This window comes from Elephas maximus, chromosome 8 (assembly GCF_024166365.1).
Source record: "Elephas maximus indicus isolate mEleMax1 chromosome 8, mEleMax1 primary haplotype, whole genome shotgun sequence".
Classification (NCBI taxonomy): domain Eukaryota; kingdom Metazoa; phylum Chordata; class Mammalia; order Proboscidea; family Elephantidae; genus Elephas; species Elephas maximus.
Window position 1 is genome coordinate 119220447 of NC_064826.1, and position 16960 is coordinate 119237406.

At 47.8% G+C, this 16960-nt stretch overlaps 1 protein-coding gene across 2 annotated transcripts in view; it reads right to left on the minus strand.

Annotated features, from left to right (window-relative positions):
* ADCY1 (adenylate cyclase 1) overlaps positions 1-16960 on the minus strand; it is a 258513-nt gene that overhangs the window by 95706 nt on the left and 145847 nt on the right. For both annotated transcript variants that reach the window (XM_049894205.1, XM_049894208.1), the window contains exons 7-8: positions 15448-15589; positions 8328-8483 (exon numbers count right to left, since the gene is read on the minus strand). In XM_049894205.1, coding sequence (XP_049750162.1) covers positions 8328-8483; positions 15448-15589 — 298 coding nt within the window. The remainder of the gene's footprint in view (positions 1-8327; positions 8484-15447; positions 15590-16960) is intronic.

Here is a 16960-nt window from a genome sequence, read left to right on the forward strand (position 1 = left end):
GGGATGCTGTGGGCTGGGGGACTCAGGAATCCCAGCATACAGGTGGACTCATGGATGTGGGCAGGATGTTCCAGGGAGGCTGGTGAGAGAGAGGGGGCCAAGAACAAAAGCAGGGACACCATCGTTAGTGTCATCAGAGAAAAGGAAGGTCCCTAAGGGAGGAAGGCCACCTTTGATCAGAGTGATATGGGTGGCAGGTGGAGGCAGAGAGCAGCTCATGTTGCTAGGGGTCGCTGAAGGAAACAGGTGGAGTATCAAGGGACAAGGGACGGGTCACGGGGCTGCCGATGACTAGGTCCAGCCCTAGCCCCAAGGGACAGCCCTAAAGAAGGCAGGAGCCAGGTGAATCCAGGGTTGGCAATTCCTTCCTCCTCTCTGAGTGTGAAAGCAGAATGGGGCAAGGCCCCTGGGCCTGAGGATGCATTTCCTCAAAATTCTGCTCTACTCCTCCCTCCCAGAGAAGGTGGAGGGGATGTCACACTAAAGGTTTGATTTATCAAGTATAGTCTGAACCTATGAATCAGAGGTGGCTTTCTCCAGATCCAGCTGATCTGCCCAGAAATATATCTGAATCCCTAAGTCTGATACACTCCCGCCCCTAAGCAATCTCAACACCAAGGACTAAGTGCTGCCCCCTTCCCCACTCCTGCCCCCAATTCTCTGTGTAAGTCTGGGGAGGAAATATGCCCTGGCTTCTGAGTTTTCCTTGTGCCTCAGGCTCCACTATGCTCTGCACTTCCTGCTCCATTTACAATTTTGACTATTTGTTCATCATGGATTCTTTCACATTAAATTTTATTTTTAAAGATTATTGCACTAAATATTATTTTTCTTCATGACTGAGTTTTTGGCACCCCTTAAATTCTATACCTGAGCTAAGCGCCTCACTTACCTCACCCTAGTGCTAGCTCTGTGGGGTTGTGCTGAGTCTGAGGGGGCACCAGGTATTGAGGGAAGATAACAGCGATAACAACAGCATAGCTACTTCTGGCAATACGGCAAACAAGAGAACCTACAAAATTCTCCTGCTACAAATTCAGAGTAAAATATATTTAAACACACACACTTTAAAATGCCCATCTGAACCAGCAAGAAAGGAAATTTTTTTCAGAGGTCAAAAAAAGTCAAGATAGTGCAATATCTTTACAAAGAAAATTTAATGCAAAAGAATCCACGTTGAACAAATTGTCAAAATTGTAAAGATAACAAGTGCAGAGCCACGGAGGAGCCTGAGACACAGGAAAGAGTTAAGGGAATGCTAGAGCTACAGCCTGCCCTGGCAATCCGACGAGACCCAGATGGCTTCTAAGGGGCTTCATTTTTAATAGGCCGCTCACAGAAAATGAGAAATAAACCATAGGACCTAAGCAAGGCATGTGAGTCAGAGCAAAGACCCCTGAATTAATCCAAGAGCCCTAAAAGGCTCCATCCTCTGGAAATAACGAACCAAACATAGTGGAAAAGCTTCCCTCTCCTGGCCTTGGCTCTGAATGAAGGGAGGAAACTTCCAATGGGAATCCACATAAAGACATGCTTCGTTTTATTTTCACTTTACTGAGCTTTGCAGATACTGCGTTTTCTTTCTTTCTTTTTTTTACAAATTAAAGATTTGTGGCAACCCTGCATAGAGCAAGTCCACCACTGCCACTTTTTCAACAGCCATGTGCTCACTTCATGTCTCTGTATCACATTATCACATTTTGGTAATTGTCACAATATTTCAAACTTTTTCATTATTATTATATCTGTTATGGTGATCTGTGATCAGTGATCTCTGATGTTACTATTGTAATTGTTTTGGGGCACCACAAACCACGCCCAGACACGACGGTGAACTTCATATACGTGTGTGTCCTGCCTGCTCCACCGAACAGTGGTTCCCCTGTCTCTCTCCCTCTCCTCGGACCTCCCCATTCCCTGACACACGACAATATTGAAATTAGACCAGTTAATAACCCTACAGTGGCCTCTAAGTGTTCAAGGGAAAGGAAGAGTCGCATGTCTCTTACTTTAAATCGAAAGCTAGAAATTATTACTCTTAGTAAGAAAGGCATGTCCAAAGCCGAGACAGGCCAAAAGCTGGGCCTCTTGCACCAAACTGTTAGCCAAGTTGTGAATGCAAAGGAAAAGTTCTGGGAGGAAATTGAGAGTGCTACTGCAGTGAACACATGGATGATAAGAAAATGAAACAGTCTTATTGCTGATATGGAAAAAGTTTTAGTGGTCTGGATTTCTATCAGTGGTCTGGATCAAACCAGCCACAACATTCTCTGAAGCCAAAGCCTAATCCAGAGCAAGGCCCCAACTCTCTTCAATTCTATGAAGGCTGAGAGAGGTGAAAAAGCTGCAGAAGAAAAGTTTGAAGCTAATGGAGGTTAGCTCACAAGGTTTAAGGAAAGAAGCCATCTCCACATGCCAGGTGAAGCTGCAGGTGCCGATGGAGAAGCTGCAGCAAATCATCCAGAAGATCCAGCTGAGACAACTGATGAAGGTGGCCACACTGAACAGCAGATTTCAATGTGGACAGAGCAGCCTTATGTTGGAAGAAGATGCCATCTGGGGCTTTTGCAGCTAGAGAGGTGAAGTCAAGGCCTAGCTTCAGAGCTTCAAAGGACAGGCTGACTCTCTTGTTAGGGGCTAACGCAGCTGGTGACCTTAAGTTGAAGCCAATGCTCACTGACCATTCTGAAAATCCTAGGGTCCTTAAGACTTATGCTAAATCTACTCTGCCTCTGCCCTATAAATGGAACAACAAAGCCTGGATGACAGCACAGTTATTTACAGCACGGTTTAGTGAATATTTTAAGCCCACTGTTGAGACCTACTGCTGAGAAAAAAAGATTCCTTTCAAAACACTACTGCTCATTGACAATGCATCTGGTCACCCAAGAAATCTGATGGAGATGTGCAAGGAGATTTATGTTGTTTTCATGCCTGCTAACACAATAGCCATTCTGCAGCCCATGGATCAAGGAGTCATTTCGACTTTCAAGTCTTCTTATTTAAGAAAGACATTTCATAAGGCTATAGCTGCCATAGCTAGTGATTTCTCTGGTGGATCTGGGCAAAAGAAACTGAAAACCTTCTGGAAAAGATTCACTATTCTAGATGCCATTAAGAACATTCATGATTCATGGGAGAAGGTTAAAATATCAACATTAACAGGAGTTTGGAAGAAGTTGATTCGAACCCTCATGGCTGACTTTGAGGGGTTCAAGACTTCAGTGGATGAAGTAACTGCTGATGTGGTGGAAACAGCAAGAGAACTAGAGTGAGAAGTAGAGCCTGAAGATGTGACTGAATTGCTCCAATCTCATGATAAAACTTTAACAGATGAGGAGTTGCTTCTTATGGATGAGCAAAGAAAGTGATTTCTTGAGTTGGAATCTACTCCTGGTGAAGATGTTGTGAACACTATTGAAATGACAACAAAGGATTTAGAATATTACACAAACTTAGTTGATAAAGCAGTGGCAGGTTTTCAGAGGACTGACTACAATTGTAAAAGAAATTTTACTGTGGGTAAAATGCTATCAAATAGCATTACATGCTACAGAGAAATCTCTCATGAAAGGAAGAGTCAATTGATGCAACAAACTCCACTATTGTCTAATTTTAAGGAATTGCCTCAGCCACCCCAACCTTCAGCAACCACCACCCTGATAAGTCAGCAGCCACTAACATCGAGGCAAGACCCTCCATCAGCAAAAAGATTATGACTCCCTGAAGGATCAGATGATGGTTAGCATGTTTAGCAATAAAGTATCTTTTAATTAAGGTATATACATTCTTTTTTAGACATAATGGTATTGTACACTTAACAGAGTATAGTATAAACAACTTTTATATGCACTGGGAAACAAAAAAAAATGCATAACTCCCTTTATTTTGATATGTGTTTTATTATGGTGGTCTGGAACTGAACCTGCAATATCTCTGAGGTATGACTGTACACAAGCCAGTCCCCTTGAGGCCATCATTCATACTACCTGGGACATCTAAAAACCATAAGCGTAGCATTTAGTTTAAAATATCTTAATAAGGTACAATGGGAGAACAATACGGAACAGAAGCTAAGCTTCTAAAAAACAAACAAAAAAAAAACAACCATAGACTCACTGGACCAGTTGAGAGTGGAGGACTCCTTGAGACTATCACTCTGAGATATTCTTTAAACCTTGAACCAAACTAGCCCCTGAGGTCACCTTTTAGCTAAGTAACAGATTGGCTCACAAAATAAAGAATATCATCTGTGAGTACTGTGCTCCTTTAAAAATTCATCTTTATAAGACCAAATGGTCAACAATTACTTTAAAACAAAGATGAGAAGGTAAGGGGGCAAGGAAATTAGATTACTGGAAATAGAACAATCAGAAAAGAAATAATGAGAATGCTTACACATTGTGAAAAATGTAATCAATGTCACTGGATAATTTGTTTAGGAATTGTTGAATGGGAACCTAAACTGCTGTGTAAACCTTCTCTGAAAACACAATAAAATATTATTTAAAAAAAAAAAAAAAGTCTTGAAAAGGAAAACACTCCCAGATGCCTGGCAGAAGTAAAGACCAATCTTCTTTAAGGGAGCATACCATAAACTGAGTTCTTAAAGAACTGCCAGGTGAAGTTCTAGTAAATATGAGTTCAAGCAAAATCAAAAAAAAAAAAAAAAAAAACCTTGAGAGACAATAAGCCACCATGAGTGAGAGTCAGCAGAATTTTGCTTCTTCCTGAAAATTCTCTACAGCTACAGTGATGGAATTTTTTAAAAGGCATAAAACCCATAAATCAGAAAAAACAAGAGCGGAGAATACAGCAGTAGAATTTTAGAGAACTGAAAATTCATAACTGACAAAGTAGGCCTTGAAACAGCCAGCAATGGAGAGTGCTAAGAATTTTCAAAAGACTCAGGCACTGGTGACAACAGCTACCTGTAGAAGCAGGGGTTAAAGGGGTGATAAAATACATAGGACTGGTTGAAAGTTGTGTAAGAACATAAGAGCTCTAGAGTTTCACTCCAGACTTCTGGGAGACTGTACTTCCTGGCCCTAAAGAAGACCAGAGAGTTCTTCGCCAGTGGGAAGACAGGGTCTCTTGGCCCAGGCTTACACATAAAGCCCATGTTGTTCAAGTGAATGCTTCCAAACAGAATGCTGAGACCTGCCCTACCCCAAGACTTTCCCACGTAACTCCAGATCTTTACCTCAAGGCCCCCACCCCACCTCCTAGCAGAAGATGAGAAGAGAACTCAGGTGAATCTTACCAGCCCAAGAAGAAACAGTGGAAATCCTAACACCAGATGCACATAGGCTACCCAGAACAACCATCAGTAAAGCCCAGAGATGAGGAGTTCTGCCCACAGGCTCAGGGCTTCCAATCTGCTCTAATCCCCTAGTCTTAATCAAGAACAGAAAAAATAAGGGTTAAAGACGCCTATGGAAAATAGAGATATAAATGAATAACGAACAAACAGGAAAAAAAAAGAAGTTGTCCAGAGAAAACAAAGACCTTTCTGGGAAGAAAAAATTTAAAAACAACAAACACCTTTCATTGGTATCATCAATGGGATAATAGGGGAAAAAATACATTCTTTAGTCAGGGCAGGATGCCATAAAAAGGAACATTCAAAAACAAAGAATTATTCCTGGAATTTTTTTTTTTTTTTTTGATGTGGTTGTAGAAATAAACAACTCAAAAAAAGTATTAGAAACTAAAGCTGAAGAATTCCAGAAAATGGATGAAGTGGAAAGAGACAGACCAATTCAGGAGGTCCAAAATCTACATAATAGGAATTTCTGGAGGAAAAATAAAAGGACAGGGAAAATAAAGGAAAAGAAATAATTAAGAAAATAATTCTTGAAAACTTCCAGAGGCAGACTCTCTGGGTCCACCAAGTTTTTGTCACAAAACATGAAAACGGACCTAAACCAGGGCACACTATGATACAATTTCAGAACTGTGGGCTCAAAGAAACCAAACAAAAATGTCATGTCAAAGGTCAGGAATTGGAATGGCACTGAACTTCTCAGCAGAACCCTGGGGTCCAGAGCACAGTGAAGCAAAACTATCAAGGGAGAAGAACCATTGCTCTAGGCCCAGGCAAACTATCAGGCTGCAAAACTATCAAGTGTAAGGATAAAAGCAGCACTACCCATGCACAGCCCCCAACGTTTTTCCTCCTTTGCACCTTTTCACAGTAAATTGCTGGAATGTATGTTCCATCAAATTGAGGAATAAAGCCAGGAAGAGGAAACCATATGACACAAGAAACATGCGGCCACCACAGAGGACATAAAGAGGCCAGACGTGCCCTAAAGGTGGTGAAGGGCAGGCCTAGGATGACTGCTGTCCTGTGGCTCAGAGGACACAGCCTGAGGCAGGTCAGGAGGCTCCCGGGCAGCCACTTTCAAGGAAACACTGATAGAATATCTGACGTGAATGGACCTCCTGAGAGGAAGTGGAGACAACAGGTGGGGGATTCCGGCTTGGATGGCTGATAAATAAATACTTAGACTACCCAGTAGCAAAAGAACACATTTTTTTTTTTCCAGGAATAAAAGTATCACAGCTCTGAATAACACTTACAAAATTATGAAAATGCAAACGGTGATGATTCATTTATCAAACTGCAATGTAACTACACTGGGTGGGTGGAGAGGGTGTGGTGGTATAAAGACTAAGTCCTCATCTTCCATATGGGATGTCCAGGCCTAACGCTGTGTCACTGGGCACAGCATGTAATCTCACTCTGTTTAAAAAGGACCTGAGAGAACAAACAAGAGTCCTTCTCTTTTGAGACAGAGAGACCCACCCAGAGTCCCACTTTCTTTCCTGGCCTGGACATCATGGGGTGGACACCATCTTGCTCCCATGAGCAGAAGGCTCAGGCCTCAGACCCAAGATGCCAGCCCTTCCAGGTATGCTTCAAGTGGGAAAACAAAACTTGGCCTTGCAGATGACTCTTGTGTGCATGAAGCACACAATACACACAGTGAAGAACAGAAGCACTGCAAGAGACCCACAGTAGGTCTGCAAGTAGTGCTTGCATTTACAGGGTACTTAGTGGCAACCTGGTAACTAATGTTGTCTGAATATCCCAGAGGGAAGCCAGCCAGAGAGGACAGCAGGTATCTCTCCTGGTCCAGGCTGAAGTCTCCCTGAGGAGTGATAGCCAATCACCTGAGCAGGGAACTGAGGAAGTCAGATAAAGAGACTCCTGGCATCTCCTGAAGAGATCTGGACCATAAGCACCTTGGGGCCTGGATGACAGGCTCCGAGCACATCAGGGATCTAGTCCAGGACATATCCCAGCCACATTGAGGTGGCCTCCTCACCCCATATTCTGCCTCCGTTCTCTCTCCGTGCAGATCTAGGAAAATCACATCGCCCCTCTGTAAACCACACCGCTGGCTGCAGGGCTTATCAGAGGATGGAAGCCCCAGTTGCTCAGGGCCTTCAAAGTCCCTCTGACCCACCCAGCTGCCCCCTCTAGTGGTTTCGCTTCCTTAGCCCACCACAGCCCTCACCTCGGTGGCATGCCCTGCCCTGTCCTTCCCCTCGCACCTGTGAGGTTCTGCAGGCCTCACCCTGCAGGCTCCACCCTCCCTGTGCCTGGAGTTCACCCCTAGGAGTATCCGCCATAAACCAGGCCTCTGGCAGAGTTTGCCCTTTGTCAGCAAACTTGCAGAAGGAGGGAACTCCCCAAAATTGTGTTAATCTGAGAAGTAGCCCATCTGAGGAGAGAGGCACCTGAGTGAGCCACGCAGAGGGGAGTGTGAAGACGTTAACAACATGCAGTACTAAGTGAGGAACCTGGAGCAGGTAAAGGTTAACTGCTTTCCTTGTTTTCTTCCTTTATAACTGACAGAACCTACAAACTGACTTAGATTGCACTGGGAGGGTCCAATCACACTCTAGAATTTCCCAACCTTGGTTCCAGGGATCTCTAGCTTCATAGGATCTTATGAAAAGAAATCCCATTAATCAAATACATTTAGGAGGTGTGGCGCTAAACAAAGTGAACCGATGTATTTAGCGCAGGGACTCCCAGGAGTCTCCCAAGTCCTCCTGAGCCTGTACTGTCACACCTTCGAAGGCAGGAGACTGCAGCCTTCCCACACCTGGAGGACCTAGTAGGGCCAGTGTTCTGCAGAACACCCTTTCAGAAACGCAAGGCTGGGGTAAAACAGACAACCCAACTACACATATGTCGAACTATAGAAGAGTCTGAAGAGCCCATCTTTGAAGACTTCTGAGGAGGCAGGGCAGGACCCCTGAGGAGCCCCAGAGTACAGGTGGGGAGAGAACGTTTGCCAAGGGTCTCCTACCTTGTCATCGTCCTCACACGTCATGACGTTGGAGAAGGGGATCTCGGCCTTGAACATCTTCCGGCAATGCATGAGCTGCACCAGCAGGTAGCAGACAGTTTTGAACTTCATCCTTTTGGCTGGTTTTATATCTGAGAGAATCAGTCCTGGAAATATCTGTCCAAACATACAACAGCAAAAAGAAACACTGTAGAGAAGACATGCATTGACTCTCTTGGTGGGAATATCATGATCCTGGCAGTGTCAGGCACATGGCCAGCGGTGATCATGGGCACCGCAAGTCTGCCCCTCAGGCACTGGCAGGGAAGCTACACATCAGCATCCCAAACCTAAGGAATTAGGCATCATGGCACATACTAGAATCACACCCACAAACGAACTGGCAACCCCAATATTCTGCAACAGTCAGTTCTCAAACTACACCACATACTTCTAAAAGCAGTGATGCCTCTGAATCCTGGGGCTGAGCAGAGGGAGAAGTGGGGACTCGGGAAGGGAGAGACCACTTCGTGAACCCCACAAATTTATCAGGTCTCAATATCTTCTTGTCCTACAGAGGGGGCAGGCTGGAGGTCACACTTCTCCTTCCTCAGCCTATGAGGATGCTCAGTTCTCCTCTTTTCTTTAAGGCAAATAGTCAACCCAATACCCTTTCTAATGTCTGACACTCTCTCTCCTCTCCCCCAAACTTCATCCATCTGAATCCCCAAAGAGGAGCTGTTCTATGTATGAACTGCACCACTTTGTCCGCTTTCAGCCACTGTGGCCTGGGGTCCCCAACACTTGCTCTCAACCACGTCATGGTGCCCAACCTTGCAGGACACCTCACTGGCTTCACACACCTGTGGCTTTACTAGAAGTGCCCCTATCAGCTCCTTCATCTCACATGATGTGTGGGCACCTTACTGCCAACCTAACACCAAAGAGCCCTCCTGTCAGCTGACCAGCCCCACAGGTGTAGTGGGTCATGAAGAAGAAAAAGGGATGGCCTTGTGAATAGAGGAGTCAAAATAGGAGCTTTACTTTTAGAGAGATTATATATGTGTATTTTAATTTTGGAGGTTGAGGGTGATATCTTTTGAATGTACCTTAAAATAAACTGTTCCATACCACTGTCCCCATTCAAATAAAAGGAGCACTGTGGCTTCCTCCCCTCCCTTATAGCCCTCCTGGTCCCATCACCTCTGGAGCCCACTCTGAGCACACATATACACATACACCCATATACACACATACACCCATATACATACACATATACACACCCGTGCATTGCGCACCTACTCTGCACCCTCCATGACTCCCTGGGACTCCTGATGCTTTGTCAGGTTTCCCTCTTCAGTCCCTGTCTCCTCTCCATTCTCCCTGGGGGGGCTGCAGCTGTCCTTAGGGTCACCACCCTGACTCCCTGCCCTGAATTCCTAGCCCACCCTCCTCTCCAAGCTGAGGCTTCTCAGACTCACACCCGCTCAAAAGCAAACTCACCACCCCTCCAACCTGCCCTGCTCCCCACTTCTCTCCCTCAGCTGGCGCCACTGCCACCAACTGGACACTGAGGCCAGTGGGGCCCCCGCCTCACTCACACACCTGCCTTCAACTTCACACCTCTCTCCCACAGGGACAAGGAGATCCCTATGAGCCCTCCCTGTGATCGGGGTCCAGTACAGAGTAGGTACATGTATATGTGTATGTATATGGGTGTATATGTGTGCATATGTGTATATACGTGTACGTATATGTGCATGTGTGCACGTGAGTATGTGTATACATGTCTATGTGTGTATGCGTATATGCACATGGGTGTATGTATGCACACATATAGGTGTGTATATACGTGTGTGCATGTGCGCATATGTATAAATGCATATATGTGTGTGCATGTATATATGTGCATGCACATGCAGGTATACACGTATGTGTATGTGGGTGTATATGTGTGTATATGCACGAGTGCATGCATGTCTTACCCATCACTTGTCAGTAAGCACACTGACTAGGCACACCCGCAGTGGGCTGTACTCAGCATCTTTTCTGTATCCCCCTTTCTTGAGGAGAATGGCCATCTGTCCCCCAACCCTTGGGAAGCTGGCTGTGTCATGCACATTTGCTCAGGGACCCAGCCTTGAGTGTGAACCACCACTGTGCTGTACAGCTCTGTATTTAACAAGTTATTTTTTAAACACTTTTACTGGAAACAGCAGTTGCCTCTGAGAAAGTATAATGGATTGAACTGTGTATCCCTAAAATATGTGTTATGAACCCTAAGCTCTAAACACGTGGCTATGATTCCATCTGGGAGTAGAGTTCTCTCTGTTAATGAGGCTGTATCAGTGTAGGGTGTGTCTTAAGCCAGTCACTTCTGAGATAATAAAAGGAGCAGCTTAGGCACAGAAGCAAGCTAGGACAAACTGGGGATGACTGATGTCACATGAAGACTGCCAAAGAACCAAGGAGAAGCTGAAGCGACAAGGACCTTTGCCCAGAGCCAATAGAAAGAGAAAGTCTTCCTCTAGAGCTGATGCCCTGAACTCATACTTCTAGCCTCCCAAACTGTGATCAAATAAAATTTTGGTTAGCCACCCACTTGTGGTGCTTCTGTTACAGCAGCGGTAAGAAAACCAAGACAGGAAGGAGCTGAGGGCAGGGAATCAGGAGGCGAGGGAGACAGAATTCTCATGATGCACCCTTGGACCTTTTTGGCATTTATATGTGTTCTCTTTCAAATAATAAAAACGTGAAATGTATTTAAATCCCAGTCTTTGCTTATACACACCAGGCAAGAACGTCATCTCAGGTGATCCAGCAGGAGAGCTGGCCCTCAGCCGTTCCGGGTTTACCAGCCTGCATTAACTCAACACAAGCCACCTGCAGCTTTAGCCTCTTGTGTCTCCTCCTGTCCCGTGCTGCCTCTGAAGCTGCGGCCCACCCAATCGTTCTAAGAATGTCTTTTCCCCAGGGGTCTGCACTTTGATTCAGTGTGCAGCTAACCAACAACTGTCTGCTTTGCAAGTACTGGTGATGGGCAGTCCATGTTGCTGCCCCCTTGGCATCATCTGATTAAAAGGACACCTGCCGTGAAGCCAGGAGTCAGCTCCTTGAATGAGAGGTGTGGGGGTGTTCCAGCACAGCCCGCTCTGGCGAAAGGGCACCAAGGTTAGATCTGACACTGCCCTGTGCCTGAGGTGGGGCCCCTTTCTGCATCTCAAATAGCTTGTCTGCTAGATGGGGTGACAGGACACCCTCTGTCCAGATGCTGATGGGACAAGGCGAAGTCACATGGCAGGTGGGACAGCTGGGGTGGTGGTGGCTGGCACAGCTCCAAGAGGTCTGTTTACAGAGTGAGCTTTCACACTCATACCTGCGGGGTGCCTAGGAAGTTAGAGCTCTGGGAACGAGCTGCGGTCTGAGTCTGCTCTGAGCCACAGAGCCCTGGGTCGGTTCTGACAAGACTCTGTCCCTGCCCACCTAAGCCCTGTGGCCCTGAACCCTCCTTGTTGCTGCTCACCGTAACCTGAGACCGGGATGAGGGCTGTAGGTCAAAACCAGCCTCTGGCACTTCTTCAACCTACAAAGTGCTTTCCTATCTCTTGTCCTGCTGAGAATCCCAATAAGGCAAGAAGGCGGGGCTCACCATGACCCTGTTCGGGAAGTGGTAAGTGGAGGCAAGTGGCTGCAGCCTCTCACAGTCCTGCCTCTACCCTCTCTGCAGCCAAGCAGGCTCTCTCCCAATAGGAGCTCCCGGGGTGCCCATGCCCTTGGCCAGGGCCTGGTTCTGGCTCATATACAGCAGACACCCTGAAGGTGGGTGCCTGATTGAATGGCTTTGAAAGCCAGAAAGTGGAACACCCTACAACATAATTTCTCTCTGTGTGCGTGAGACCATTTGGGAGTCCTCCTCAGAAAGTGATGGGGAAGGTGAATCAACCTGACCTGGATATCCACCTGAACTCTACAGGATCAATGGTGACTCTTGCTAGCTCGGGGACCTAAGGGCGTAGCTATCAGGCAAGGCCCATATATGCATCCTTTCCCACACTGCAACCCCTGACCATGGCCCAGGCTCAGCCAGGCCTCAGGTCCATGAGCCCCAATCTGACTTAAGTGACCTCCCCACAGACCCCTGCTGGCCTGACCTTTGCCTGGTTGGTGCCTGCCACCAAGATCTCCAGCCACCATGGTCTGTCCACTTGATACCCTCCCTCCACCTGCCCCCCAAGTTCATCCCCTGGTATGTGCTCTGTCTACACATGCCCTGACGTGTCACCACCAGGTGTGACATGTATAACATGCAGGCTCCCTCAGGGGTGATTGCAGGGGACTCATGAAGACCCTCTACCACACTGTCCACATTCCACGAGGAACCATCATCCACGCAGTCAGTGTCTCTGTGGTTCCTGCTGGTCTGCTAAAGGTGACAAAACACACTGCTGTTTTAGCACACCCTTATTTGTAAGATACTCTACTAGCAGCCTCAAGAACAAGGTGTGGCCTGAATCCAGGCATGTCCACATGCCACCAACAGCCAAGGCTGGCAGGGAAATAAGGGCCTCTGAAGTGGGGCTGTACCTGGGAAGCATCAGGAAGAGAAGGGAGGACCCCGTGAGTTGAATCTTCCCATCCATACTTGTAGAATCGGGGTTCTGGGGTGCTGTATTGGTGCCTTTGAGCCAGCAGGCTGCCCACTAAGGGTATCTGAGGAAAGATCTTCACCACAATAGCAGCCTTGCCAAAGGGGGTCTCTGAGCCTCAGTTTCCCCCTCTGAAAAACACCCCGCAGTCCCTTGGTCCACATTTGCACCTCTGCTCCCTGCTGTCCTTGCTCTGTTTTGATCTTAGGATGAGTGGCATGTGTCAGCCTGTCCCTGTCCTTCCCCTCACTGGACTGTGATCTCAAGAGCAGGGACCACAACCCTACCTTCTCACCTGAGCAGACCACAAGGGCTGAGTAAACACTTAACAATAGGACAGGAGGAAGGGCAAATACTGCTGTGGTTATCAGTCTCAGCACCACAGACATCATCACCCCCAGGCCCAGGACACACTTCGCCCATGTGAACCCAAGCAGCAGGGGTCCCAAGCCAAGCTAATTCTATCAAAATTCTGGGGCTGGCTCTCCAATTCCACTGGCATACATACTGGCTCCAACAGAAGCTCAGGCAGCAAGCGACTATAGGAAGCCAGGAAGCCTCAGTTCCACCAGAGCTACTGAGAACCACTTATATGCAACCCTGCCCCAGGGCCCCAAGAGACTTGGAGTGGGGCCAGCAGAACCCAAAGGGCTCAGGGCAGCTCCTTACACACACCTGGAGTATAAGGGTGGAGAGAGCGCATGGGGCTGTGGGGACAGAGAGCACTTGGCATATAGGACAGGGAGCAAAGCATGGGACTGTGAGGATCTACAAATGTCTGCAGTATTCCCCCGTGTGGCTCAGAGTGATTAGCAAGCCATTGTCAGACCTTGGTCCAGTGAGAAAATGAGAGCGCTCCGAACGAGGGCAGAAGCTCTTGGAGAAGTTGTACTACTCACTAGACGCTATCTACACATTCTGTCATTTGCTTCTTCCACATAAAAATGACTGAGGGCTTCAATGCCTAGACAGGGCTGACTTAGAAAGATACTCGGTGCTTTTCTCAGGGAGGAGGGGAGAGCTTTCAGTCATCTAGGCCCCTTGCTGGGGAGGTGGTGATGGGGCGCAAAGGAACCCTGAGAGGCTCAATCCACAGCTGTCCACTTCAGCACCATTTCACAACAGCAAGGCAATGTCTCAGGTGAAGAGACATCTACATGAAGAAACCTGCATGCGTTAGAGTGAGGGGTCAGAGTGCAGGGCTGGTTAGGGAGAGAGGTGGACAACCAAATGTCCATTGGTTTACTGGTTGAAATTGTACCAGACAGTGTTTCTTTTTTAAAAAATACAGAAAGCAGAAAAACTGATCAATAATTATGTTTTGCTTTTATAAAGAGAGCCCCTTCCTATCTATTAAAGGTAGGGGTGACCTCTACCTTGACTGAGGTGTAAGTCACTAGAGGGAGGACATGGAGAGACAAGAAGTAGAGACCTCCTTTTGGGCTCCAATGCCAGCTGGAAAATAATCAATATCCTGAAGCCCTAAAAGCTAGAGGGCCATCTCATCAGAGCATGGTAGAGTACGTGGCAGGGAGCTCAAAGTCCACCCAGGTCAGAGGTTTTCAAACATTTATGGTGGCAGGCTGACTTTTCCAAACGAACCTTTGGAAAAAATTACACGGTATCTCCAGATAAAATAGAAAATGGAAAGCAGATTTTCCAGGCAGCTGAAATCTCTAGCGTGTGCTGGGAATTGCTTTACGCCTGTCGAAGCCCTGAAAACCCTCAGCAGATACCTCCTGGAGTGCAGGAGCTGCCCTGGCTTTGGGTAGGGTGGAAAACCTCAGACTCATCCTGCCCCGACCCCTTGGGGAGAAAACAGACCCAGAGGAAGGAGTGATTTGCCAGAGGGCACACAGCACTTGGGGACAGGCCCTGGCTCCTGGTCTCACCCATACGGGACCTAGTGGTGGCAGTGATCTTGTTTGAACATAGACCACTGCCCGACACTCCAGCCTTTGATGCCTGCATCGGTCACTTGTGTGACTGTCTGCCCAGTCCTCACCTGTGCCCTAGAAAAGGTCTGGTCACCCTCGACCATCCTTCCAGATCAATTTCCTCTGCCGCTGTTATGCATCACAACGATCCCAGACCATAAGCTGGGCGCAGCACTTCGAGATTCAAAGAGCACTCCCCACCTGTGAGCCTCCTGCAAGGAATTTTCATACCCATTTTGCAGGAGTGGCAAGTAAGGCCCAGAGAGGTAAGGGGTGAAAGCAAGATGGCCCATCTGGAGGCCGAGCCCGGGCAAACCCCAGATCTAACTTGGAGTTCTAGGCTCCTTCCCCTTCTTTTTCCCTTCCCCATACACATAAAAAGGCAAAGTCAAGGACAGCACTTTAAAGATGACCATCCCTTCCCATCTTAGCAAAGTTCACAGCCTTGAAAAGCAGTGATTTAAGGGGGAAGTACGACAAGTGAGATTATAAGAAGGCTTTGTGAGACCCAGCAATGTCAAGGATGTAATCAAACAAGGAAGGAGTTCTGATGCCTACCTTTCGCCGATGGGATGGCACAATAAAAAATGTTTTGATATTATGAGTTTTCAAGAAACTGTTCCTCTCATGTCCATAACCCGGTTCTACCTCGTAGTCCCCATTCAAGCACTCTAGGGTCGTCTTTGTGATATGAACCTTCCTACAAAAAAGGAGGCAGAGATTTGGAATGGCGTTATGGACTGCTGCCGCTCCCTACCAAGGGCCCCAGGGGCTCTGCTGCAGGGCCTGGGCCTGGACCCTCATCTGGGCTGGTCGCCATCTGAGGCCTGAAGGGTATGGGCAGGGCTCCTCCTCCCCGAGAAGCACATTTCCTGGGATGGGCATACCCACTACCCACTCTCTATGTACCACATGACACGTGTCACCTGGGAAGAGGGGTACAGGCAGACAGAGCGCAGTGAGTGGTGAAGCTAGCACGGGAGGGTGAGAGTCGGGTGGCAGAAGGCGGGATGGACAAGGGGCCAGATGAGAAAAGAGGAGCCAAATAGAGAAAGAAACAGGCAGAGGGCTCACAAAGAAAGTGAGAAAGAAAAAGTAAAGGGAGGTGAGGAAGAGAGAAGTGACTTGGATTCTCCCCCCAGAGCCCCCAGGGCAGCAATAGCCAGAGGTCAGACCCCGCCAGGTGCTGCAGTTATGCAAGGGGTCTGCTATCCCACAAAGAGGAGGGTGGGAGGGGGTGGGGTGCAAGGGGCCTGCCTTCACGCTTGCCCACTGTTTCTGAGAGGGGAGGAGAATTCCCTCAGGGTTAGCATATGCAGAATTGACCCCTCTGTGCAGAAAACACAACCCTGAAACTCTCCACCTGGCCTCCGACAGAATCTGGTAAGACAAGCACACAGCTTCTGCTCCTGGGAAAGGAGGCCTGAATACACAGCCACTGGGGCACCAGATGCACTCCCACCCGCAAATCCATTCCCAAAAGCCCTGATCCAAGCCTCTTGCACCAGCGCGCAGTCTTCTAAATTCCTTGCAGGAATAAACCTTGATTTCACGAGTATGCTCTGAGGCTGCTGGGGGGTCCAGAAGGGACTGGTGAGAAGACCCACTGAAAGGGTGGGCTGCAGAACTCAGGAGGCTCAGGAGAGAGAGGGTCCTGTCAGCAGCACCTTCCTCTCTGCTCAGGGGCTTCCCATCAGGTCACGAGAACAAAAGCCTGCAAGGGGCCCAGAAGGAGTTAAAGCCAGCCCTGGACTCTGGCCCTCCTTGGTATCGCACCTCTTTCGCTGTCCACTAGAACCACCCCAGGCTCCTGGCACACCCAGGGCTGAGGGCTTGGTGTTCCCACTGGGGCCCTAGCTAGTGATCCTATGGGTGTGAAAGGCACTCACTCCAGGGCTGCCCTAGCCTTTGCAGCTGGCCAGTCTCTCCCTGGGGCCTCGTGGGTGCCCAGGAGACCTGCTATCACCCCATCAGCTGGCCTGAACTCCACTGGAGACAGCCAAGCAATCTGAAAACATTCCAGCACCAGAAGTCTCCAAAAATGTACTTGTGTGCTCATCCATTTGTTCAT